This window comes from Aotus nancymaae, unplaced genomic scaffold (assembly GCF_030222135.1).
Source record: "Aotus nancymaae isolate 86718 unplaced genomic scaffold, 86718_ANA_hifiasm-v0.15.2.pri h1tg000020l, whole genome shotgun sequence".
NCBI classification, from domain to species: Eukaryota; Metazoa; Chordata; class Mammalia; order Primates; family Aotidae; genus Aotus; species Aotus nancymaae.
The window spans coordinates 43,186,612-43,214,385 of NW_026988432.1; the positions used below are offsets into that span (position 1 = coordinate 43,186,612).

At 34.6% G+C, this 27,774-nt stretch overlaps 1 protein-coding gene across 9 annotated transcripts in view; it reads left to right on the top strand.

Moving 5' to 3' along the window:
* NOL4 (nucleolar protein 4) overlaps positions 1-23,704 on the top strand; it is a 371,463-nt gene extending 347,759 nt beyond the window's left edge. For all 9 annotated transcript variants that reach the window (XM_012447283.2, XM_064379303.1, XM_012447284.2 and 6 more), the window contains one exon: positions 21,764-23,704. In XM_012447283.2, coding sequence (XP_012302706.1) covers positions 21,764-21,957 — 194 coding nt within the window. In that variant the 3' untranslated portion in view covers positions 21,958-23,704. The remainder of the gene's footprint in view (positions 1-21,763) is intronic.
* The last annotated feature ends 4,070 nt before the right edge of the window (positions 23,705-27,774 follow it).

Genomic DNA, 27,774 nt, shown 5'->3' on the forward strand with positions numbered 1-27,774 from the left:
CAAGACAATTTAATATGTAATGATTGTCTCTCTGCATGAGTATATCCCACTTTTGTTGTTGTCTCTGAAAGTGGGGGCACTACTTACTATACAATTGAAAGATTGCTGTTTTATACTAAAACAAAAAATCTCAACTAGAGAAATAGCAAATGCTTTTTTTCTAAATAGTGATCCATTCTGCCACCAATGCTATGGTGTACTACTAAGAATAATGCACATTATTTCCATGTTCAAAGAGGCTTTTGATTTGGAAATTTTGAAGCACCAGGAACTTTACTGACTTCATGAAACATACACAGTCATAACTAAGAACACACAAAATGAAACACATAGAAACAACAAACTATCTCCAGAAAATTTTGATGCACCAGGAACTTTACTGACTTCATGAAACATACACAGTCATAACTAAGAACACACAAAATGAAACAACACATAGAAACAACAAACTATCTCCAGAAGAAAGTTTGTCAATGTCAATGGCATGTCCTATCAGCAGTGTTGTATTGGAGCCAGCTTATACTGACTCTTGGTTGGTAAATTTTTAGGTTATAACACTGGTATTGTCTCCTGCTGTTTTACTTTTGTTTAGTTTTTGCTTTTTTTAGTCACAGAAAAGTAGCTGGGTTGACTGGCCCACAATATTCTTCATTTGGGTACCTTCTTCATCAATTCTAGGAATTACAAAGTTCTGAGTTTGTAAAATGGCATTATCATATCTATCATTTCTTCATCTTTAAGACATCAAAATAGTCATTCCCTGTAACAGTTTTGGAGCTGTAGAGAAAGGAACTATATACATATGCATAAATCTTGAGAGATAAAAAGGACATAACAGAAGATCAACATTATATTAGATGCCAGCGTCGTATCTGATGGATGACAACTCCGGTTAATCTCAGTTTGAAAATTCTTGATTTTAGGATTTGTAGAGATCTGAGATATGCAGAAGGGAGCAGTAACTTTTGAGAGATCAAGTAGAATTAACCTTACATATGATTTAATTTATAAAGTAGATAAAAACAATCAGAATTCAAGCCACTCACCAGAGAAACTAGGAAGTATGATGCAGGTTGGCAGGAGAATCAGGATTGCAAAGATTAAAGGGAAAATGATGTTCCCAGAACCTTTAAAATGAATATCATTAAAATAACACCATCCATACAGATCACATCATGTTCAAGACAAATATATAAGCAGAAGAATAAAAGAGGATACTTTAGCAGTATTTGAATTTAATTTAAGTATTTTGGGGTTCTCTCATTGAAATCATTGTAACTTTAAGAGAAGCAAAGTTGGAAAAGGTAGAACCAATGACATCAAGAAACTTACAAATCAAAGAGATATATTCTTCCTCTTTTTGTCTATATGTCAAAATCCTTTAAGACTCTGATTAAATACTTCCTTATTCTGCCTCATCATCCTTCCACTCTTTGGAAGATTGACCACTCCCCTGCATATGTCTTTATTCTAATACCTATCTCATTGAATTGTAAGTTATATTTTCAAGAAAATTTCACATTATAGATATGCATTCTTTGAAAGTAGAAATTTCACCTTGTTCACTATTATATCCCTCTAAGTAAGGTCAGGCATACAGTAAGTGCTCAATGATATTTGCTTAATAAGTGAATATTTAGAAAAAATAGAATTATGTCAAAAGGAGAAAGACGACAAGAGATAATTATGCATCTTGGATGGCAGGAGGGAAGGGTTAATCTTAGATAAATCAAAGCAATTGGAGGCAAGAATAATGATTAAACTGAACTTGGGGTTTCTGTGGGTGAAAGAGAAATGCTTCAATTCATTCATCAGTTTATGGGTCTACAGCAGTTTTGGAGTTTTATAAACCCCTGTTTAATTTTGAATGTGATAGCAATAGAAAATCTTGCCCACATTGGAGACTTCCTAGCAAGGAAATATTCTGTCTACCAATAATGCCAGAGTGCCCTTCAAATTCATCATTAGCCAACCTCCATTTGTTTGGAGCTGGCAAGGGGTTGCACCCAACATCCAAATTTTCAAGTTGGAGTATTATCAAAATGACAGCAGTTACAATCTGTATAAAGAATTTATTCAAATTACCCAACTGAAATGAGAAGCAAGCAAGCAGCCAATCCTCCTGTTATCACACTATTTACATAGGACTTTGGACTGCTTTCTTTCTGTCAGGAAGTTCACATTGAACTGTCTAAAGAGGGCAATTGTAGTTCACTGCAGTTATTCATTGGATCTCCTGAGTCTAAATCATATGCATAATGCATAAGTTAACTACTGATGTTTCCGCTCTACAAGCTCCATGGGGGGAGACATTTCAATTTGTTTTTCAACTCTGTTATAAACTGGGCTGATATACAGACCAAAATCTATCAAGACCAAATTGTAGTAATAATGACCATAATCACTAACATTTGTATGGCAATTTCTAGTTTTCCCACCTCTTTACATTCATTAGCTTCCTTACTCTTCATTAATATTTGGGGTTTTGGCTTTAATGATTCTTTGGCTCAGATCCTTTAATTATGAGCCTAAGGAAACTTAGCTGTAAGATTCACCATCACATTAGAACTGGTTTATAGAGGTGTGACTGGCTGTATATGTTGATAGTGCCAGACACCAGCATTCAGAAACATATTTTTCATCTGAAACGTTCAAAGGAGCATTTTTATTCATTCACTGCCTTCACTTCTTACCTCCCTTTTACTTTCCTTTTCTTCTCTTTCTTTTTTTTTTTTTTTTTTTTTTTGAGATGGAGTCTTGCTCTGTCACCAGCAGGCTGGAGTGCAGTGGCTCAATCTCAGCTCACTGCAACCTCCGCCTCCTGGGTTCAAGCGTTTCTTCCGCCTCAGCCTCCCGAGTAGCTAGGACCACAGGCGCGTGCCACGAAGCCCAGATAATTTTTTTTTGTATTTTTAGTGGAGACGGGGTTTCATCGTGTTGGCCAGAATGGTCTCTATCTCTTAACCTCGTGATCCGCCCGCCTCGGACTCCCAAAGTGCTGGGATTACCGGCGTGAGCCACTGCACCCGGCCCCTTTTACTTTTCAATCCGCTATAAACAGCTTCTCCCCACCATTTTGCTGAAACTGGTCTGGCTAAGTTTATAGTGACTCCACTTTTTGCCAAACAAAAGATGGATTTTTGCTCTTTACTTGACTATATTTCTTAAGCATATTTGAATCTATTGATGATTATAACCTTAAAATGACTACTCTCTTGGCAACTATGCTTATTATACTTCTCAGGGGATCTTGACTAAATCCAAATGAGCATGGGGATAATCAGTTGGAGTTAAGGATGTCTTCTTAAAGTGTGTTCTCTTTTTCTGTTAATACCCTAAAGAGCACAATATTGGAAGAAGGGAAATGGTTCATATCAAACATTTCAGATAAATACCTTGAAATACATAAATTCTTGATATACACAATTTCTCATGGTACCTTGTGCTTCTCAGATCATTTTTTCTCTTGCTGCCTTTCTAGACTTTTCTTTTCTACTCATGCACTTCCATCCTGGGATTCTCTCAACATCCCACACTTTTCCCTTTAATCCTTGTGTTCTGCACAATAACCAAAATAGAACTCATAGCTCTAACAATTTCAAATAGAAAATACTCCCGAATGTGCATAATGACCCCAATCTTTTCCATAAATTTCAGATTTTGTATCCAGTTCTCTACCAGATAGCATGATCTAGACATCCAGAGAAATCTAATATTTGATATCCAAGAAAATGAATTCTTCATCCCCATGCATACTACTACCTGTCTCTGGGGTTATCTCATGTTGAGATACCCTCTCCCTTGCACCTGACTCATATCAGTTATTATGCTCCCTATGATATTTTTTCTGTTTGCCTCACTCATTTTCTGGCTAAATTTTTTTCCAATATGTTCCCATGCTACTCTAAGCATATCTCTTATTATTTAACCTGTCATGTGCTCCTTTCTAAACTATAGACTATGCACAAGGAGAGATAGGATGACATTTTTAAAACTGTCTTACCACGAAATGTTACTAGGTAACTGAATGTTAAGTAAATATTAAATAGATACATGAATGACTGAGTGAAATAAATTGCTCCAATAAAATACTATGCCTCTTAAGGGATCTTGACTAAATCCAATTGAGTATGGAAATAATCAGTGTAAGTTAAGGATGTCTTCTTAAAGTTTGTTCTCTTTTTCTTTTAATACCCTGAATAGCACAATATTGGAAGAAGGGACATGTTTTATATCAAACATTTCAGAGAAATATCTTGACGTATATAAATTCTGCTTTGAAATCTATTTGGCTTAAACCACTATCTCAGAAAAGAAATGTTTACCATAATTAACCAGGGTCATAGGAAAGCATGCTTTCCTTCTTTAACTTACACTCTTAATAACTTCTTCTGGCTCACTAACCATATGCAAAGATGTATTGCAGATGTGAGGGGAAGGGACCATTGTTATCCTGCTCCAGGAGACCAGCTGGATGTTTATGTTTTGTGCAAAACACATAAAGTCTATTATGTAAAACTTCGTAGATAATGATTTTATAAAGTATAGCCTAAAAGTAATTCATGGAAGCTAAGCAATCCCACATGGTGAATTTGTATGAGCTTTACACAATTGGAAGATCTGCATGGTGGTAACATATTATGTGAAGAAAAATAACTGTGTGATCTAATTGAAGTAAACATAATTGGAATTATACAGTTATTATATCTCCAAGGAGGTCCAATGAAACCTGAGTGAGTTGTCAAAGCACATTCTGCAGCACACAGTGAAGCTTTGTTTATAAAAGAAACAATGTGTTATATTTAGGAATTTTTCCCACCAATTTGCAGCTTGCTGAAGGTCTCCCACCTGTGTTTCCTTGATGACCTGATAAAGTATTTTCCTATTTTAAACTCTACAAATTTGCATCCATATTTTGATCGTTTTCTGTTTCTTTCAAATATAAATTTATGTAGGTCTGTGCTATCTAACATTATCGTCACTATCCATATGTGGCTATTGAAATTAAAATTAAACAAAATTCAAAATTTAGTTCCTCCACTGGGATCCATTTCAAGTTTTCAACAGCCAAAATAGTGAGAGGCTACTGATTTAAAAACACAGAGAAACATTTCTATCATCACAGAAATTTCAACTGGACAATGCTGATAGCAAACTGAACTCTTTTCACCTATTCACATTATTGTATTGGCCTTTGGGTCGTTTTGTCATTACAGAATACCCTTTCTACATTTATTCCATCAGGTTCTTTGTATCTAAGCATTTATCATATATCATTCACTCCTCAATGAGATAAATGGGGTCAATGAACAACCTTATAGAAACTTAATGCTGATTCTTAAATAGTAATGCTTTTAATTCAAACTGCCTGGCTTCTAAATAACTTCTGGTCATTTTAAGGTTCTGAGAAGAACTAATCCCAGTATGAGTTATAATGTAGGCATTGAAAACCACTTTGGCATAGGCAAGGATTACTTGAAAACTAGAAACAAAAGAAATTTTAAAAGAATTTAATTTTGACAGAATTTGAAATTGTGTGATATTGAAGGAAAGGAGGCTTAAACTCAAGATATTTGAAATGTGACCACATTTTTGACACTGAGCCCATTCTTTGTTTCCAGATTTTCCACAAATAGTATGATAATGGTCTATAATTTGATTGAGACTGTGAATTATTTATACAGATATATATTGAGATACATAGAGATTCAGAGAGATGATGCTTATTTGTAAATTTTAATGATTTTAAAGTATGTTAATTATTTGCTAAAAATTAAAAGTAAAATTATGTGAAAAATTATCTTTAACTTATCTGAAATAATATAATTAAGCATCTTTCAGTTTATCTGGCTGAGCCCTCAAATCTTTCACTGGTTTTCTACAGGTTGGAGAGCCTCCAAGAAAGGCTCTGAAGAGGGAAGTGAGTGACCCTGTGTGTTCCCTGAACTATGCAGCACTTGTAATTGGTTTTATAGTTCAACATTGATCAGGCTTTTCTGGCAGCAGCTTCCTAAAAGCCTTTTCTCTAACTTTACAGTAAAATTGATCTTTACATACTCTTAAGAGCCTCTTGGGAATTTTGTGTGGTGCCTACTCACTGAAGGGAAGGAATGAAAAGAAGACCCCATTAGTATCCTGGGACCTTCCTTCTTGAATCTGCTAGTAAACTGTTTAGGGTCTTTCCAGGTGACATGGGCTCATTATGGTTGGCTTGGGTTGTTTTCTTTAAACAGCCTCCTTTGAACTTTGACACATCCTCTGGGGAGCTATCTGAACAAGCCAGTTAAATATCGCTAGCCTCACCAGCCCTCTGCCACTTAGAAAGGGGTTCTTCTGGGGAGTTCAGAATGTTCTGCTTTTTCAGGAAGTCAGAAATCTCACTCTTTATATGAAAATCGAGCTAGCCATTGTCCACGTGCCCCTTTCCTGGGCTCAGGTACTAATGGACCGTCCAGAAAAGGAACCAAGCCTGTTTGCCTACCTCCACTAAAGATCTTTAGTCTGTCTACTTGAATCATTCCAATAGTGTAATAATGTCTGCTTGAATCATTCCAACAGTGTAGTCATGATAAATGTGCCTTAGTTTTCCCCTCTTCATTAAATTTTCAACCTTTGAGCATGATTACAACTATAATGCTAACATCTTCTTTTGTGATTTCAAGGCACAAGTTAATTTTTAATTGTCATTTGGCTCTTAGCTCACTTAAAAATGCTTTTTTCTGAAAACCCTCTTTTCATCCATGAACAATTGCTATAACTAGTGGAAGTAGATACATTTGAATGTGAGTCCACACAGTGCAAGTTTTGCCTCCTGAGTTGCTATTTGGTCCATTCACTAAAATTCAGAATTAAAACTGATTACAGAATTAAATCTGTGATGATGAACATTCTGGCCAATATCTAAATGACCACAGAGAGAAATAAATTATTTCTTAGAATTTAAATCCATTAGGAAATATAATCCTCTTGTGTACAGTATTCTGAATTTAGGATTTTTTTTTTGGTGTCTATTTCTGGTGATATAGGTTACTATGTCTTTTGTGTTCTTTGGGACAATATTACAAGAATTTTTTTTATATTTTGTTTCCGAAAACATATTTATGAGCACAGTTTATCCATAATTGTTAAGAAGGTCATACTATGTTTATTTTCATTGTGTTTTTTCAAATCAGGCATATGTTTTGTGCATTTATAATATACTAAGTGTTCTGTATTCACATCCTTTGAAAGCCATTCTTCATGCACTCCTCTGTCCACCTATGGTCTGCTCCCATGATTTCTTCTGTTTCTTGTAAAATATTAAAAATTTGTTTTCTTCAGGAATATAATATATCAGCAGTAACTATGCTATACAGTAGATTTCTTGAACTTACTCCTCTAATAACTGTAAATGGCATTCTTTTGCCAACATCTCCCCAATATTCCCTCCCTACCCACTTTTCACCCCAGCCTCTGGCAACCACCATTCCACTCTCTCTACTATGAGATCAAATCAAAATTTAGATTCCACATATGAGTGAGATCATAAGCATCTGTCTTTCTGTGCCTGGTTTACTTCAGTTAATATAATGTCCTTCTTGAAAACTACTAAGTGAGTAGATATAAAATATTCTCACTACAAAATGATAACAAGGTGAGGTAATGCTTTTGTTAATTAGCTAGATTTAACCGTTACACAATGTATATATACTTCAAAACCTCATATTGTTCATGATAAATACATACAATTTTATGCCAATTTAAGAAATAAATTTGAAAAAAAATACTAATTCACTTTCTAAGCAACTTAATGACAAAGGTGAGAAATGAGGAGACAGGCATTAACATTAATGGATATCCATCAACCCTGCTATCCCTCACATACAAGAAAATAAGCTGTCTAGGCTCACGAAAATGAGTGTGCTTAATTTTTAAACATCTGGATGTTTGATGAAGCAATGTAAATATTTGATAAGAAATCACTAAGTAAAGGCAGACCCACATGTTCTACATCCAAGTACAGATCCTTAAAATTTTCTATTCCTCAAAATTGTAATTTTACTTTCATGGCTTATTGACTAATAGGATAAAAGAAGCAGCTATTTCAGTGTAAATACTCTATATTTTATATGAGTCACAGTTTCCTTTATAGTTTTGGATGATTGTAGATTAAATGTGGATTTTTTAAAATACGCAGAATAGCCATGCATATTTAAAAAAATAATTATAGGCTACTATTTGCTGACCTTTGGTAATGATTCAGCTTAATTATAGTCTACTATTTGCCAGACTTCTATCATTTATTCTTTTACAAAGTTAGTGCTAGTTTTTCTCTTCTTCACCTTAGATTATTAGACTCTAAGAGCAAAAAAGATGCTTTAGAGGTAGCAGGATCTACCTACCCGAATTTCATCCCTATTCCCAAAGCAACAAATATTAAAATTACCTTGTCTATAAACCACTTAAACATCTTCTTATTATGTAAATTGATTAAAATTTGCTGAGTCTCCTTTGACATAAAGTAAAACCGAGCAATCTCCAAGAAGTTTGAAAACAAATAAATCAAACTTAAACCATCTCATGTGTACTTTGTCCTATAAATATATAACTTATAAATATGAACTTTTGTAGTATCTATGTAAATATTGTATATGCCATAAGATTATTTTTATAATTACTATCTACTTACAGTAAAATTTGAAGGATTTAAAATATGTGAATGCAGATGATATATCATAGGTACCTACATATTTGTTAGGTTATTGATGGTGATAGGAAGCAGCAAAAGCAGACAAGTTTTTAATGCTGTACTTTAAAACAGTGAGACAAATTATTTCACAACACCTTCAGAAAGTTTTACTAAAAAAATGTTTTCCAGTATAATAATGACTAAACTGAGGTTTGTATTGGACTTTTACAATATTATTTTAATGTATTATAATATACTTATCATCTATCAATTTCATTGTTAATTACTAATAATCTCAATTCAAGAAGAGCTAATGCTTCACTAATTCATGTGTCTTACCTTATGAACCATAAGTGTGTCTGTTATAGTTTTTTGTTGTTCTAAGTTTTTAAAAGAGTAGAATAAACTACCAAATTTTATCACTCTGGGATAAATGTGTGTGTGTGTGTGTGTGTGTGTGTGTGTGTGTGTGTGTGTATACAGGGATTTAAAATATTTTATATCATCATTAAACATATTGAGTAAAAAGCAACTCCTATTAAATCTTGTATTGTGGTAACAGGCATCTATGTTACAGTGAACATGTCTTAGTAATTATCTCAAAACATTGAAAGTGATATAGAATACCTTCCCTTTGGGATATTGTAAGGGAATTCTCTTGAATAAGGTATATAAATGTGATGGTTAATTTAATGTGTCAGCTTGACTGGGCTATAAGCTGCCCAACATTTGGCCAACCATTTTTCTGGATATGTCTGTGAGATTGTTTCTGTATGAGACTAACATTTGAATCAGGCTGGGCTCAGTGACTCACACCTATAATCCTAGCACTTTGGGAGACTGAGGTGGGTAGTTTGCTTGAGCCCAGATGTTCAAGACCAGCCTGAGCAACATAGCAAATCCCCATTTCTGCAAAACAAAACAAAAAAGTTAGCCAGGTGTAGTGGCATGGTCTGTAGTCCCAGATACTTGGGAGGCTGAGGTGGGAGGATTGCTTGAGCCCTGGAGGACAAGGTTGCAGTGAATCATGATCATGCCACTCCACACCAACCTAGGCAACAGAGCAAGACTCTCTCCCTAAAAATTAAAAAAAAAAAAAATCAATAGACTGAGTAAAGCACATTGCTCTTCCTAGTAATAGGAAGATATCATTCCATCAATTGCAGACTTGAGTAGGGCAAAAAATATTGAGTAAGAGGGAATTCTCCTGCCTGACTGCTTGAGCTAAGACATTGGTCTTTTTTAACTTTTGGAGTCAAACTGACATATTAGCTCTTCTTGGTCCTTGAGCCTGCTGGCTCTTGGACTAGGAGTCAGCTCTCTTGGATCTGAGGTCTTCACACTCAAAATGGAACTACACAACTGGCACTCCTGTATCTCTAGCTTGCTGACTACAGATCTTAAGACTTTTCAATCTACATAATTGAATGCACCTATTCCACATACATATGGAATTGTATTCTGCATATATATGGAATTGTATGTTAGAGTGTTAACTTTCCAGGGATTTCTAAGGATTAGTATGAATTGTGATAAGCAATGGCCATAAGATTTCCTCCAAAATGTCCTGCAGGAACACTAGATATTTGTTTTATTCTTTTACATATTTATTTTATTTCACTTTTAAGGGAACAGAAAATCAATAGGCTGTAATTTTTTTATGTCAGTTGTAAAATTTATCTGTACATTTGTGTTTATTTAATCTATTTCCAGAAATATGGGAAGACTCTTTAAAGATGTACATTAAATGTTCTAGCTTTGTTAGAGCACTGATAACTCAAGAAAATAGTAAAAATTTACTAACAAATTTGAACTTGAACACAGGTTTCATCTCCAAATGATGAAATCTCATTTAATATACAGATAAAAATTATGCAGCACACAGCTATATGATACTAAGATCAGCAAGTGGAAAACCTGGGTTCAAATCTTAATGTAGAAACTTCCAATCTATGTGAATTTAGACAAACCATTAATCCTCTATGGTATTTACAAGTTCCTTGTCTATTTTTCAGCTCATTGAAACAGGAGAAGTGACGTTAAATTAAGAATGTTGGCAGAGTACAATCCATAAGATTTTCTTTTCTGTAACAGTGGCCAGAGAACCCAATGGTCTAAGCAACTGTGATATTTTTGACCTCCTGGGCTCTCTGAAGAATAATAAATCAATGCTTTGTTCTATCTGGTTTTAGGGATTGCTTCCTGTTATTTGAAAATGTATACATCTATGTAAATATATACATAAACAAATAATACAATAAATCATTATTTCCTTATGTAGTATGTTTGTTCAGCCTAAGTTAAAAAGTAACTCTTCTCTCTGCTGTAGTATTTGCATCTTTTCCCAGAAGCCAAAAATTGCCTGGAAACAGAAGCATGCTAGGAGTCTTTCCTTTACAGATTTCTAAAACTACTGGGACAGTGATTCTCACTTTAGGTTATCCTGTGATTTATCAAAGAATTAGTCAGGTCTCCACAAAATACTGAATTTGAAGCTTGGGTAGAAAGGTCATTTACTGAATAAACTCAGGCGGTTTACATAGCTGAGTACTGGGAATTAGCAAATACAAGTAGAGGAAAGATTAGAAAGGCCAATGTGGCAAATAAATGCTTCTCTTTAAATTGACTGTGTAGAAAAAACACCTTAAATAGAAAGCAAAAGTGCTGAGATGTTCAACAGCAATTTTTCTCTCTCTTTTTTTTTTTTAAAACAAAGTGAATTTAGATCAAAAAAAACAAACAAAATAAAACACAAATGGACCAAAACAATGGGAAAAGAAGATTTTAAAATGTTTAAATTGGTATAAAAATTTAGAATTTAAGAATACAGGTTCAGGAGATTTGAGTTTTGAAGTACTTAATATTTTAAATGTATGAGAGATTGATATTTACAGTCTTCAACTAAAATTAATCTTTGAAGTAAACAATCAAAATTGCCCTCAAATCAGTTCAGGACTATATTATGAAGTAGATCTAATTTAACCCACAAATGTTGTCAATGTTTGATCCTTAGCTTTGCTAGAAAGAGGACTTACAGTTTTGTTAGGGGGAGTACAATCTATAAGGTTCTCCTTTCTCCCTTCCATAATGCCTTAAATAGTTACTTGGCCTAGACGGTGATACATATCTTGCTTTTTGTATTTTCTTAAGTATAGGTACAATATGTGTCTTAGCAACTTGTTACTTTGTAGAAAAGTATACTATTTATTGGTAACCTAATGTTGATTAATTGGTGTTTACTAAATAAAGAAGTATAAACTTAATGACATCAAGAGGAGTTAAGTATTTGAAAGCACAATCATATTAGGGTTACGGTTAGACCTAAATAGTTCAAAAATGAATTCAGTTTGACATACACTACAGAAGAGACAAATATTTACCACTAAACTGTACTATCAATCTGTTCCCTAATCAAAGGGCAAGTTCTCTGAAAATGGATAGTTCTCAGACCTTATACTCATCCCATATTTTGTTCTGTTGTAATCCACTATTTGTTAAAGGACAAATTCTCAGGTGGATGCATAAATAAAAAGAACTTCTTTTTTGATGGAAGAGACAAAGATAAAATACAATCTTGCAGAAGTATTGAAAGAATTTTTATGTGAGTGTGTGTATGACATTACAGCTGTCCCTCTGTGTCAGTGGGCTCCATATCTCCAGATTGAACCAATAGATTGAACCCAAGATCAAAAATATTGGGAAAAAAATCGAAAGTAACAATACAGCAATAAAAATAATATGGATGAAAACATACAGTATAACAACTATTTACCTAGTTATTACATTATATTAAGAATTATAAGTAATCTAGTGATGATATTAAGCATACCAGAATATGTACATGGATTATACGCAAATACTGTGTCATTTAATATAAAGGACTTGAGTATCCTGGATTTTGGTATCCTGCAATCAAGTCCCCAGGCATACTGAAGAACCACTGTAATTGGCTTTAAGACAAAAGTTTGGGGGAATTAAATATTTATTACCTAACAATGAGAGGAACTGTTCATCAGAAGGTAACAATTGTCTAAGGTCCTATTGATATGGTTTGGCTCTGTGTCCCCACCCAAATCTCATCCCGAATTTTAATCCCCATAATCACTACATGTCAAGGGAGGGACAAGATGGAAGGTGGTTATATCATGGGGGTGGTTTCCCTCACGCTATTCTCATGAAGGTTAGTGAGTTCTCATGACATCTGATGGTTTTATTAGTGTTTGACAGCTCCTCCGTCATGCACTCTTTCTCATTGGCCACTATATAAGATGTGCCAACTTCCCCTTCTGCCATGATTGTAAGTTTCCTGAGGCCTCCCCAGGCATGGAAAATTGTATCAGTTGAACCTCTTTCCTTAATAAATTCCCCAGTCTCAGATATTTCTTTATAGCAGTTTGAGAATAGACTAATACAGGAAATTGGTACTACCAATAGTGGTACACTGCTATAAAGATAACCTGAAAATGTGGAAGCAACTTTGGAGATCTCAGGAGATAGGAAGATGTGGAAAAGTTTGGAACTTCCTAGAGACTTGTTGAATGGTTTTGACCAAAATGCTGATAATGATGTGAACAATGAAGTCCAACTTGAGGTGATCTAAGATGGAAATGAGGAACTTCTTGGGAACTGGAGAAAAGGTTACTCTTGCTATGCTGGTGGCAATTTGCCCCTGCCCTATATCTGTGGAACTTTGAACTTGAGATAGATTATCTGAAATCAGAACTTATGTTTAAAAGGGAAACAGAACATAAAAGTTTGAAAATTTTGCAGCCTCACAATGAGATGAAAAAGAAAAATCCATTTCTGGGGAGAAATTCAAGCCAGCTACAGAAATTTGCATATGTAATGAGGAACAGAGTGTTAATAACAAGAAAATGGGGAAAGTATCTCCAGGGCAGGTCAGAGATCTTGGCAGCAGTCTCTCCGATCATAGGTTTGGAGGTCCAGGAGGAACAAATGGTTTCCTGAGCCAGGCCCAGGACCCTGCTGCTGTGTGCAGCCTCGAGACTTGGTGTCCTGTGTCCCAGCAACTTCAGCTCCAGCTGTGGCTAAAAGGGGCCAAGGTAAAGCTTTAGCCATTGCTACATAGGATACAATCCCAAAGCCTCAGTGGCTTCCACATGGCATTGGGCCTGCTGGAATACAGAAGTCAAGAATTGAGGTTTGGGAACCTCTGCCTAGATTTTGGAGGATGTATAGAAATACCTGGATGTCCAAGCAGAAGTCTGCTGCTGGGATGGAACCCTCATGGAGAACCTCATCTAGGGCTGTGTGGAAGATAAATGTGGACTTGGAGTCCCCACACGGAGTCCCCACTGGGTCACCGCCTAGAAGAGAACCACTGTCCTCCAGACCCCAGAATGGTAGATCCACTGATCTACCAACTTGCACCACGTGCCTGGAAAAGCCATAGTCATTCAATGCTAGTGCATGAGGGAGATGCCCAAGGCCATGAGAGACCACCCTTGCATCAGCATGCCCCAGATGTGAGATATGAGTCAATGGAGATCATTTCAGAGCTTTACGACGTAATGAATGCCCCACTGGGTTTCAGACTTGCATAGGGCTTATAGCCTCTTTATTTTGACCAGTTTCTCCCATTTGGAATGAAAGCATTTATCTGATACATTATCCACACTGTATCTTGGAAGTAACTATTATATTGGTGCAAAAGTAATTGCAATTTTAGCCATTATTTTTAATGGAAAAAATCACAATCAGCAACTTGCACAGACTCCTAGACAGAAGGGTCTTGCTTTGTTTCAGATAAGACTTAGGACTTAAACTTTTGGGCTAATCCTGGAATGAGTTAAGATTTTGGGAGATGGTCAGGGAGGCATGATTAGTTTTGAAATGTAAAAAGGATGTGAGATTTGGGATGGGGCAGGGGCAGAATATGGTTTGGCTCTGTGTCCCCATCCAAATCTCTTCCCAAATTGTAGTTCCCATTATCTCTATGTGTTGTGGGAGAGACTTGGTGGGAGGTGATTGGATCATGGGGGTGCTTTCTCCCATGCTGTTCTCATGAAGTGAGTTTTCACAAGATCTGATGGTTTTTTAAGTGTTTGACAGTTTCACCTTTACACAGGCTCTCTCACCTGCCACCTTGTAAGATATACCTGTTTTTCTTTTGCCATGATTATAAGTTTCCTGAGGCCTCCCCAGGCTTGTGGAACTGTGAGTCAATTAAACCTCTTTCCTTTTAAATTACCCAGTCTTGGGATTTTGTTTGTTTGAGATAGAGTCTCACTCTGTCTCCCAGGCTGGAGTGTAGTAGTGCAATCTCAGCTCACTGCAACCCCTACCTCCTAGGTTCAAGCCATTCTCCTGCCTCACCCTCCTGAGTAGATGGGATTACGGGTGCCTGCCACCATGCCCCACTAATTTTTGTATTTTTAGTAGAGATGGGTTTTCACCATGTTGACCAGGTTGGTCTTGAACTCCTGACCTCAAGTGATCTGCCCGCCTTGGCCTCCCAAAGTTCTGGGACTACAGGCATGAGCCACTGCACCTGGCCTTGGATATTTATTTATAGCAGTGTGAGAATGGACAAATACAACTATGTACCCTAATAACAAAGCCTCAAAATTAGTAAATGAAAAAGTAACTAAATAGCAAGGAGAAATTGAAAGTCATAATGATAGCCATAGAGTTTTAACACATCTCTCAAAAAACAAAAAACAAACAAGAAAAGATACAGAGGAAAAACATTTGGATTTGAAAAAAATAATTAAAATTTAATCTAATAGCTATATCTAGAACCTGACCCATATCTAACAATACATATTCTTTCACATATATTGACTACCTAAGCAAATGGAAACAACCCAAAGAATCATTGACATACAGATAGTATATCTTTACCCCATTATACTTGAAAGTTTAGATATATTAGACCTGTTTTACAAAAGTATAATTGGCCAATATTGACTGAAAAAGGGATATTACAAATGAACCTGTTGGCATTGTAAAAATTGAATCAATATTTTAAAAATCTATTCATTAAAAAATATCACACCCTGATGATTTACAAATTTGTACTAAGGCTTCAAAAGCTAAGTAATCTTCACTTTAAACAAACAAATCTAAAAGAAGGGAAAAGGGATAAAAAGAGGAGAAACTACTGCAGCTCATTTTATGATGCTACTATAATTCTATCATCAAAAAGAGTATTAGAAAGGCAAATTATAGTGTAATCACACTTGTGAATATAAATGAAACTCATTAGCATGTTGAATCTAGCAATGTATATTTAGTGTGATGTTTTAGATATCTTTAGCTCATTGATAAATATTCAATCATCAGAAGAAGGAAATTACCACTTATAGAATATCTAGTATAACCAGGCATTGTGCTGGATGGATACTTTATATATATTAGCTAATTTAGCTAAGACACTGAGGTTTTATAGCTGATTTTTATTTACTCTTTGGAAAAAAGTACTATAATATCATTATGAATACCTTGATGAAACATCTTATCACAAAAATAAGAAATGAAACGGCCTATAAGCAAAGATTTCAAGTGACGAATTTGTTAGCCAACCAGGGAAAATCACTTCATTTGCTGATAGCAAGCTTATTAAATCACATTTTACTGCCCTAGCTAAAGAATTGGGTCCAGAAAAATAAACCTTCTTAGGACTATTAACATTATGCCAAGAACAGTGCTTGAAAGGTTGAGGAAATTAAAATATTAGTAATATAAAAAGTCAGTTAAAAAACAAAGCAACTGTAGTTTGAAGTACTTTTCCTTGCCTCTTGAGGAGTTGAGATGGTACTAATACTACCCTGTTGTTGTTTATTAGAGGAGTCAATGATAAGTTTGAAATAATGAATAATTAGCCTTTATGAATACTAAGGGTAGAACACCTATAGGTGAGAATGTTTTCAAAGTTGTGAAGAAAATAATTCAATAAAATCCAAAGTGGAAATTGTTAAGAGGTATGAAGCACAATGGGGGTTATTTGGACATATTTACAAAGTTTGTTCAAACATAAAATATATGGTTATTCTTTGAAAGAGTCATTAGCAGTTGCATTGTGGAAAACACTTCAGTATTTCATTCATAATTAAAACAGTAGTATCATCTTTAAACTTCACTTGTGCTCATCAATTAACCACGTTCATTACTGTGACATTTTGTCAGAATAGAATCTGAATATAATGAGTTGTCTTACCACATAGCTGTTTGATGACTTCCTAGTAAAGTTTTATAACAACTTTTTTTCAGATAAGTGCTAAGATTAAATTTTTTCTGAATAAGAACTGCCCTCAAACACTATCAGTAAACACTCAATTTGGAAATTAGCTTTTGCTGCAGAATTGGCAATGTTTCTTGTTGAATTCAATCTGAAATTAGATTAAACAGTATTTCTACGTAAAGTCTTATGTTGTGATAAAGTTATTTTGATGATGACCACTACTGTTTGAATCACAAGTAATAGCAAATTGCTTTATAAACTTCTTGTCCTATCAGAAGTTAAAACAAGAAGTGGAATCTCCATTCCCATGCAGATTTGCCGTGGATATATCTTCTGAGTGTGTTCTACAGACTCAGCAATATTTTAGGACATTGATACAAATGCAAAGTAAATTCTCATATTTCAAATTCCCTTTCACTGTTCAGTTGAGGAGCTTCCAGTTTAAGCTTCAATTGGAAGTAATTAATCTGCAATGTATTGACCTAATAAAAGACAACTATGGAGAAGTGTCTAATAGAATTCTGTAATGACTTGTGATGAATATGCTCAATTAAAATAATATGGTTGTGACCTGCTAAACATATTTGAAAATACTTATCTGCATATTTTTAAAGATGAAATACATAAAATACCACTACAAGTCTTCATTAATAGATGAACATTTGCAATTGATTTTGATGAAAGGGAATATTAAAGGCAAAGCTCAATTAAGAAAAAAGCCCTTCCCCCAAAAAAAGAATTTTAGTCTCCTCATTAGTAGACCTTTATTTTAAGAAAAGATTCAATTGTTGTTATAGTTTGAATTTTGTCCATGAGAATTTTGTAAAAATTTGCTTTCTCTCTTTTAGTATGAGTTCCTACATATTATTAATATCTGCAATTTTGCCTCTTGGCCTGAAATGACTAAAATATTTACTACCATGTTCTTTGTTTAAAAATTTCACCAACTACTGTGATAAAGCATGAATTTAAAATGTTCTTCACTCATTTAAAATTGTTAAATTAACTGCCAGTTATCTAGACATTTCATAGTCCATTACTTGGGAGTGGAGGTCCTAGATGAAGAAAGGAATGTAGAAGAAGGTTGTATGCAGCTAGGATCGATTTTATATTCAATTCAGGACTCATGGTAATATTTAGTGGTTAAAGCAAACATGATTATTTAGAAATGGACGATAACGTTTTCTCTATCAGCAGTGATTCATGTGAAAATCACTGTAATCAAGCAATTACATTTTACAATTTTAAATGATTTTTATGGCAATAATATTTCCATATATTAGAGGTTACTTTACTTGAATAAGTCACATTAAACTATTGTGTTTTATGTCTAACTAGTTTTGTTTTCACCATAATTAATGTTATTAGTAGCATCACTTATTTCCTATTTCTTAAGTATTAGCTGTAGAAAGAATCTAGCACTTCTCATTTATTGATTATACAAACATCGATTAGTCACTGATTATTATCAAGATTTCCTTTGTGCCAGGCACCAACACAGCTCCATAGAATGATATGGTAAATGAGACACAAAGGGTGCCTGCCTTTATGGGTCTTGCATTCTGACCTTCAGTCTAATTTTTGATAAATAAAAATGTATGCCATAGTCTTTCAAAGATAATTTATACTGCTAAAAACAAAACAAAACTTTGTCCTAAGGAGCCCTACTACCTGAGGATAAATGACACTAAAATATGACCACAAAAATAAGTCTGTTTAAAACAGCAACCAAAAATGTACCATAAATAGGGAAGAAATGTTCATCTGATAATTTAATTGGAAAAATAAAATGAAGAAAAACAAAATGAAGAAATAAAATGAAAAATATACATTTTAATTTAACTAACATTGATTTATAACTTAAATATGCCTCAGACCTCAAAAAATTAATGAATAATTGGTTTTGGTATGTGAAGCTTAATTTTTCAAACAGCATTGTATTTTAGCATGAAATATCTTTTATCTCTTATTTAGCTTTTCAGAATGAACACAAAGCAGGTTTGCATCACTTTGGTAAAAATGTGGGCACTTAAAGAAATGTGGTCCTAGCAGGTTTCCTTGGTGTTTGCCTTTAACCTTGGATATCAAAATTATTTCATTTGACGTATATTTGTGCCATTATCCTTGGTCATTTTCTTGTTAACTGGTCCAGCTTTTCTGGAACCATTCTTCTCAGTGGCCTTGGGTGAGATTTTGGCAGGTCTCCAAGAATACTTTCCTAGACTTCATTAAATTTAGCATCTTTATAAAATCTGAATTTTTACTTTGTAATCGATATGCATTCTAATCAGATAATATTGTTTGGGTTAATTAAACCAAAGCAGTCAAGTATGGCATTCACTCACTGAGGCAGAAATGAATGGTAGCAACAATCAGTGAGGGCTATTCGGTCACAAGTCAAATAACTTGTCTATATGCAAATATTTTTATTTTAGCTTGATTCCTCACCCAACTCCATAGTAGTGATGATATGAATAACAAGCACTCAGCTAAAGGACTCCTTGGGTAGTTTTTGGTTTATGTACTTTATCCTGATCCTGCAGATCTGAAAGAAGCCAGGATAATGATGTCAACTTTCTTCTAGACAAAGAATAGTTATAATAACCTGGAGGTGTAAATAGCCTCTAAATGGCAGAGCTTTCTCTAGAGTATGCCTGTGCTAACAAAAGTCTGAAGGAATGTAAAAGCTAGGTCTTGGTCTGGAAGTTTAGACCATTGGGCCAGATATAGGGTGTAATTCACAAACTGCATATTAGAATAAAATTAATCTCTCTCACTTCAAAAAGAACTGGAGCCCTAGCCTCAAACATGTCTCAATTCTAGTTAAGGAAGCCAATCAACTTGGCTTGACAGCAAAAACCATCAAAATGTTACACCTTATAATGAAATAATGATAGTCAGCCAACCAGATACTAGGTAACTACATAGCTGAGAGGAAAACTCTTTCAATATCTGTTATAAAGATCTGTCCTGGTACTGGGCTTCTTAAATATGAAGAAAAACAGGCCAGGTGTGGTGGTTCACACCTGTAATCCTAGCAGTTTGGGAGGCCAATGCGGCAGATCATAAGGTCAGAAGAACAAGACCAGCCTGCCCAACACGATGAAACCCCATCCGTACTAAACTATACAAAAATTAGCAGGGCGTGGTAGCAAGTGCCTGTAATATCAGTTACTTGGGAGGCTGAGACAGGAGAATTACTTGAACCCAGGAGGTGGAGGTTGTAGTGAGCCAAGATCAAGCCACTGCATTCCAATCTGGGCAACAGAGTGAAACCCTGTCTCAAAAAAGAAAAAGAGAAAACTTCAAGTGGGTTCATCTCAAGACCAGTACGTACCCCTGTTATAATGCCTTTTTAATCCACTCAGAACTTTCCAATAAACTCAATGATGTTAATGATTTGCTTGAACACAGGTTCCGTAACTTCTGTTTGCAAGTGTGACATTGCACATCTCTCTTTCAACTTGTCATGTCAGTCTCATGACTTTGTAAGTAGCAGAACAAATGGAAGCTAAGTCCTGCTAGAAAAATCAAAGCTTTGAAAGACCACTACAGAAGTGGGAATAATTTTCTCTCAGATATCAGAGTTCTTGTGTGCTAGTCTTGTCTCTGTTCTAATTAAATTCCAAGTGAAGCTATTTCCCTCTCATGGGACATCTGTCCCCTTTGTGGAGGTAGAGGGTGGAAGGGGTTGGGCCTTGACCTATCTCCATCATGCTTCAAGGAGAACCAAAAGGATAAAATAACATCTCTTGTTTTAGTTCACAAAATAAATACCATAATCTGAAAATTTACACGTTTAGGAAAATTCTGTTAAAACATTTTCAAGTTATAGAATCACTACAGTTTTGGAGCACGTGTTGAGTTATGTGCTTAGTACTATTTTATTCAAGGATTTAAATTTGCTCATGGCAAATGTAATAATTACTGTAAATGCTTAATGTCAGGTAAGAACTATAAAAGTGAACACTTATAATCAAAGAATAATTGAATGAAGAATCTTCTCAACACAAATGACTAAATGAAATATTTTAAATAACTTTATAAATAATTTTAAAGTAAAAAATTTACAAAATGTTATCAAAAAGCATACCCACCAGATGGCTTAAATATGTAAGAAAAAAGGTTTCAGCACATGAAAGTGTTTTGTGTAAATAAATACAGAGACGACATTCACAACACTTAAGTCAGTATCCCAAATGTCTAGGTTATCTGTGATATTGTTTGCAGTAATCACTTACATATTGCACTTCTAAAGCAAATTCCAATGTAATATGTCAACACTTTTAATATTAATCAACATGGTAAACAACATCTGCCTGAAAAGAAAAAAAAAAATACCTAAGTCAAGTCCTTGTTGTGCCTCTCAAAAGTTGTCAAACTCTAAACATATTCCTGAAGTCCCTAGTCCTTAGTTTCCTTTTTGCTGAGCTGACTAGTTTGTACTCTAAAGTCATTAGCATCACGGTTGTTTTAAATTGCAAATTGATGGGGTCTAAGATACCTATTAATGAATGTAACAAATGAAAAATGTTTGTGATTTCCATCATTTTATGCTACTATGAGAAGCTTACACAACATACGGAAGACAGATTTAAATTTAAATTTTCCAAAAACACATGTTCCAAGCAATTTTTCACCATCTCTCCACAGTAAGATGTGATTTCCAGAGGCTGATTCGGGCATCTGAGAGAAGTCCAAAGAGAAGCCACTTGGTTACGATTACATTGCTCTTTAATCTTTCTGAAAGCAGATGTATTTGATTAAGGAGATTACGAACATCTCATGGAATAATTCATGAATTCGTTCAACTATAATTTATTGAGTGCTCACATCCAAGATGCTACAACAAATAATATTTGTGTCTAATTTTGTGATGATTTTCTTTCTAGGACCCACTGATCTCAGCATGAAGAGGCAGTTGGCGACTAGCTCAGGATCCTCCAGCAGCTCTAACTCCAGACCCCAGCTGAGTCCAACTGAAATCAATGCTGTGAGACAGCTTGTTGCAGGATACCGAGAATCTGCTGCATTTTTATTGCGATCTGCAGATGAACTGGAAAATCTTATTTTACAACAGAACTGAATCAGACGACAACCATATTCACTGAGGTCTAAATTTGCAGTTTCCACTAATGACATTTTGATTTCCCAACAGAGATACTTCTGATCTTACTGCACAGTCTTTTAAGAGAAATACTTCCATTATGCCACATTGTCCTTGATCCATAAAGTGATATGTTAAGGTGCTTCAAAGGAACTCTGACCTCTGAAGCACTTGAGATACTTTAATATATCCAGCCTATTGCTTTTTGTCGTAGTGTGTCAGCATAAATATCAGGGGCATAAAAGGCTATCTATCCTTAATTCAAGGATAAAACAGAAGAAGCTTGTGGTATAAAACAATAGTTCAAGATCCAACTGAAATATTAGTGGAATTTGCTACTGACTCATTGAACTGAAAGCTGAAGTACCTGGCAAAAAACAAAACAAAACAAAAAAAGCCAAATTTCTTGTTGCTACAGGATATAACAACAATGAAAGGGATCTTGTATTTTAAAAAAAATGTGTAATTTTTATAAAAAGAAAACTTGTTTTTCATTCAAAATTGTCATTTTTACTTTGGTAACTTTTTCATAGGTCCTAAAAGAAAACTGTTTTGAGAAACTACTGTAAGTACCTTTTCCACATCCCTTTGCCTTCTCCTCTTTCCAAATTCTTTCTACAAAAATAACACTTGATGCTGGAAAAACCCTTGCCTACGTTCTTTAAATCGTCACATCAGGAGGTACTTCCAAGAGAAGCCTGCATTTCTGCACTCATGTTGATCTCAAAAACCCCACTCAACACTGAAACTTTACTATAGCAGTTTTCATCCCAGAATTTTTTTAAATATTAAAAAAAGACATATTACTGAAAAAAAAAATCACACCTTGGTTACTTAGAGCTGCTCGTTCCTGATTGCCACTGCTGTCTCCAGGCATCCCTCTGGCAGCAACTGGATGTAGATGACTGAATGTTAAGAGGTTGCAAGTGACAATCTGAAAATTTGCACTCTTGTGTGTAGTTTTCTTTACATTTCTCTCTTTCAGAAATAGTTTCCAAAAAGACCATTACATCTCCTAACATGATTTGTATAATTTTCAGTTCTAGCTAAAAAATAATGTAAAGAACTCTCGATGCAGCTGCAACTTACAATGAACTGTGCCCTTCTATTCCCCATACTTTGCCCTTCTTTCTTACTTTATAGTGTGGGACACACATGAGTGGTGTTTTCTTTGTGCACTGAGGCAAGCTTATTTTTAAAATATTTAGGGAGAAGTACTTTAGTTCATGCTTCTTGTACAACTTTTTTCTGTTGTTTAGCTTTGGTTGGATTACAAATTCTTTGTGCATTCCTGAATTTGCCTTATTTCATGTAAAATTTATGTCATTCAGTTTTTGACAATGAGTTTGAGACATTGGTGATATTTCTTATCTACTTGTTACATACAGTTTTTCAAGTAATGACTGTGATTGTGACCGAGTAATGTGCACTTTTTCTTGTAACTGTGGACATTGCTATGCTTTTTTCTTCTAGTGTTTCTAGAATTACTGTTCCTTACAGTTATGTAAACAAAAAACAAAACAAACAAAAAAAAACTTTTGTGATACTGTTGGTGAATATAATGTGAAAATATTGAAATCTGAGTATTTTGGAAATACATAGATGCATAAACATCTTTTAAGATGTGGATTTAGAGTTTGCTTATTTAAATGAAAATTCAAAAATTGAGGGCTGGTATAATTTTCTCTGTTTCGTTTGGTTTAATAAACAGATTTCTGTGTTAAAACAATGATTGTCAAACCTTATAAACTTTCTGAAGGGTATAATGCTTAATTTTTAGCCATTTGCTTTTAAAATCAAAAGTGCAATTTTCTACCTACATTTAACACTTTTTTTCTTTCTTTTTTTTGTTTTTGAGACAGAGTCTTGCTCTATCACCCAGGTTGGAGTGCAGTGGTTCAATCTCAGCTCACTGCAAGCAACCTCCGCCTCCCGGTTCAAGCGATTCTCCTGCCTCAGCCTTCTGAGTACCTGGGACTACAGTCACCTCCCATCATGTCTGGCTAATTTTTTTGTATTTTTAGTAGAGTCAGGGTTTCACCATGTAAGCCAAGATGGTCTCAATCCCCTGACCTCATGATCTGCCTGCCTAGGCCTCCCAAAGTGCTGGGATTACAGGTGTGAGGCACTGTGCCCGGCCTCAAACTTGTTTCCCAAGAATATCCTAAGATCCCCTAGGGTCTCGACATTCAGTCTAATAAAGAATTTATTCTAAGAAGGGGTAAGGAAATTAGCAAACCAAGACCATTTCATTTGATTATTCAAATCTGATTAGAGAATATTTTTGAATATTTTATTACTTGTTTTTTTGTTCAGGAGTAACCTGGGTTTTTTTTAGTTCTTCCTGATTTAACGTCTTGGATGAAGCATATGCTTATTTTAAGTGCATGTTTTATACTTTGGCTTTTGCTGTACTAGTATTTAAAGGCTTGGACAGGGTTTCTATTTTGCAAATTAATGCTCAGACTTGAATTTAGCATGTGCGTCAAAAATTCTTAATTGGTTATTAAGCAAATGGAGCAGCGAAGGTAAGTTCCAAAAAGGTGCTCTTGTTTTTATTTTTTCATCTTCAATCATAACTCCCACACCCACTCTCCAAGGACAAAATACCCCAAATCTTCTGCATTCTGTGTATTTCTTCAAAAAAATGAGTATATTGGGACTCCCATCATTTCTGGGAGAGTACCAAGGTCAAAATGAAGTCCATTTTTCTTTACTTGTATCTGAAAAATAGCCTGGTCTTTTTTACCCTATGTCACAGCAGAATAAAGAGATCACATTTCTTTATAAAGCATTTTGGAGAAACGGAGTGGAGGGTTGATACTCTCATTCAAATGAGGTGACAAAAAATTAGGAAACTATCATAAACACAGAGACCGAGTGGAAGCTTCTGTCATTTCTGCCAGTCAGCTTTCCATACAACACCAGTTTCTTGTCACATATGCATTACTTTATCATACTTATAAAAAATGCCTTGAAATAACCATAGCACATATAAGCACCAACAGTCACTGAATCTTAAATTGTATAGTACAAATAACAATACTTAGTAAGAAGGATTTTAAGATATAATATCCATTATTTAATGATTATTTACACAAGGAAATGCATTTAGCTTTTAACTTCTCACAATAACCTGAGATGAGTATAGTCTCTCTCCATTTTACAAAGTCTTCTCCAAAAGAGGAAATGAGTAATCAAGAGCACAAAGTCAGTGAGAGCCAAAGCCACCCTTTGAACTCAGACACACCTGATGACAGAGCCCACCCTGTCGGTCACTGTTACCTGCTCCTTCGCAGTTACTAAATCATTAAATTTTACACTACATCTTAGAAACAAGCTTTTATACTAAATTTTAGAGTTTTATATGTACAGATAAACATAGTTATTGATTTAAAATGCATGTGACTTGTCAAATTATTTGACTAAATATTCTGCTATAGAAGATTTAATTTCCTTTAATTTACAAACATTAAAAGCCACCATAAAACCCACGACTAATGAAAATCAAGTACATTAAAGCATGAAAGGGAAAGGCAGTACTTTTTATCAATGGGTACCAGTATTGAATTCTGTAAGGAAAAGTAAAAGGGGTTATCCAGTTGAACCCATAAAGAGAAATTCATTCAGTTGGGGTTTTTGCCCCAGACAGTATACAGGTGCTATCCTGCTGTTGTCATTAATCCTGAGAGCAGAAAACACAAATATCATTCAAAGATTAAACTTTCGATAGCAAAAATATTTTCTAATTTTATGTGGCCCACGTTTTAAGATGTAGTTCATAGAAAAAAATTCCAAAGTAAAGTAGGTAGACTTTATCATATCTTTTGAAGTATGTTTGGGATACAGAAATTTAGTGAAGCAAATTGAACACTAATTAACCTACAGAAGCTTACTGTATTAGTTATAGCTGGTCTTCTTTCTTAAAAAGGTTTCTGAAAGGATGTATAATGCTATTGATAAAGTAACCTACCTCCAGTTTTAACATCAATCATGTTCAATGTTTAATTTTTTCTGATTACAAAATAAACTTGGGAAGTATAAGAAAGATAAAAAATAAAAATAAAGGCAGAAATAAATGTCAGCATCTATAGAGAACCGTGAGAAACATTTTATAGTGCACCTTTCAAATTTTATCTGAAAATGTATATACATATTTTTTTCTGTTTGTTTTTTACCATATGTGGAATTTTATCATAACCTAATTATATACCATAAATATTTTCCAAATCATCAGACATTCTTCTTAAGTTACTTTAATGATTGTGTACTGTTACATTGTAGGAGTGTACTTGTAATAGTTTTTGATTGCTGCTTCAAAACCCCAAACAACACAAATGTATTACAGTCCCATAGGGTGGGCGTTTCACTGGTCTAAAATCAATGTATTGGCATGCCTCTGCTCCTCTGTGAAGGCTCTAGGGGAGAATCCATTTTCTTACCTACTCCAATTTCTGGAAGCTGTCTATATTCCTTGACTGGGGGCTCCTTCCCCCATCTTCAAAGCCAGTAACATAACATGTTCAAATCTCTCTGTAACTCTGCTTTTTTCTTCCTCTTCCAAAACATATAAGGATCCTTGTAAGTATACTGGACCCACCTGAGTAATAAAAGATACTGTCCTTATGCTAAACTTTGTTAATTAGCAATCTTAATCCATCTGCAAACTTAATTCCATAATTTGACGTGTAGCAAAACATATTCTTATAATCAGATGTGACTATCTCTGGGGAGCCATTATTCTGCTCACTGCTGTACTTAATTTAATTTCTTGTTTTTTATTTTAAAAATCACTCTGTACCCAGTTGCATTTTCCCAATCACTTGTAGAAAACATCTTAACTCAGCAGCAAAAACATTTACGAATAATTGTTAGCTGCTGCATCTATAATTCTTCTTTTGTATAAAGGGTGTTATCTTTGGAAATTATTTTAATGGTATTTTTCTTGAATGTCTCTCATTCAAATTAAATGTAATAAACAAATATGATAAAAGTGCAGTTAAATCTTTCAAGGGAAATAAAACAGAAATACTTCTGGACCCTTTGCTCCACACTGATTTCTTAGAAGGTGTTTCTGCCCAAGAGATTCCCTGAAATATGCTTGAGAACGCTCCAGCTCATTAGGAGAGAAGAGTACATGAGAATCCAAAGCTTAATTAAATTCGGAAAGCAATCCAACCACATTCATAAAACTTCTCATGGTAATTACCAGTGGCATTTTATTTACTCTGAACAATTAAAAGATATATTTAATGTTAGATGTAATTAGATGACATTTCTTTTAAAAGAGAGTGTTTGGCAATAACATATCTATTGAATTTAGGATGTTCAACTGAGTTTAAAAATTAAAGCTCTCCCTTGATTTCTTTGCTAAAACCCTTTTTATTTCCATATTTAAAATTGAATTTCCTCTCATTTACTGTGTTCCCCCCGCCCCCATTCAAGGCTATTGGCTGAAAGAAGAGAAATTAAAGTTAATTTTCAGGACACTTTTAATGCTATGAAAGAAAAAATTACAGTAAAGCATAGACCACACAGACCAAATGCTGTTACTGAAAGTGTGGGATTGGTATCAGTTTTTTCCCTTGAAAATTTTTACTTCTAATAGTCTCTGTTTATTGGGGAGTGGCTTTGATATGGCTGCCCATAAGAAATGTCTTCTACTTATTTAAGGCACTCCATCATGGTGATAATATAGTGGACAGAGATTCCACAATATATTATTTATTCTTATTTCCTTTGCTGGTGGAAGGATTCAAAGGTCTGCTATAAGCCAAATTCACAGAGTAAGTAAAC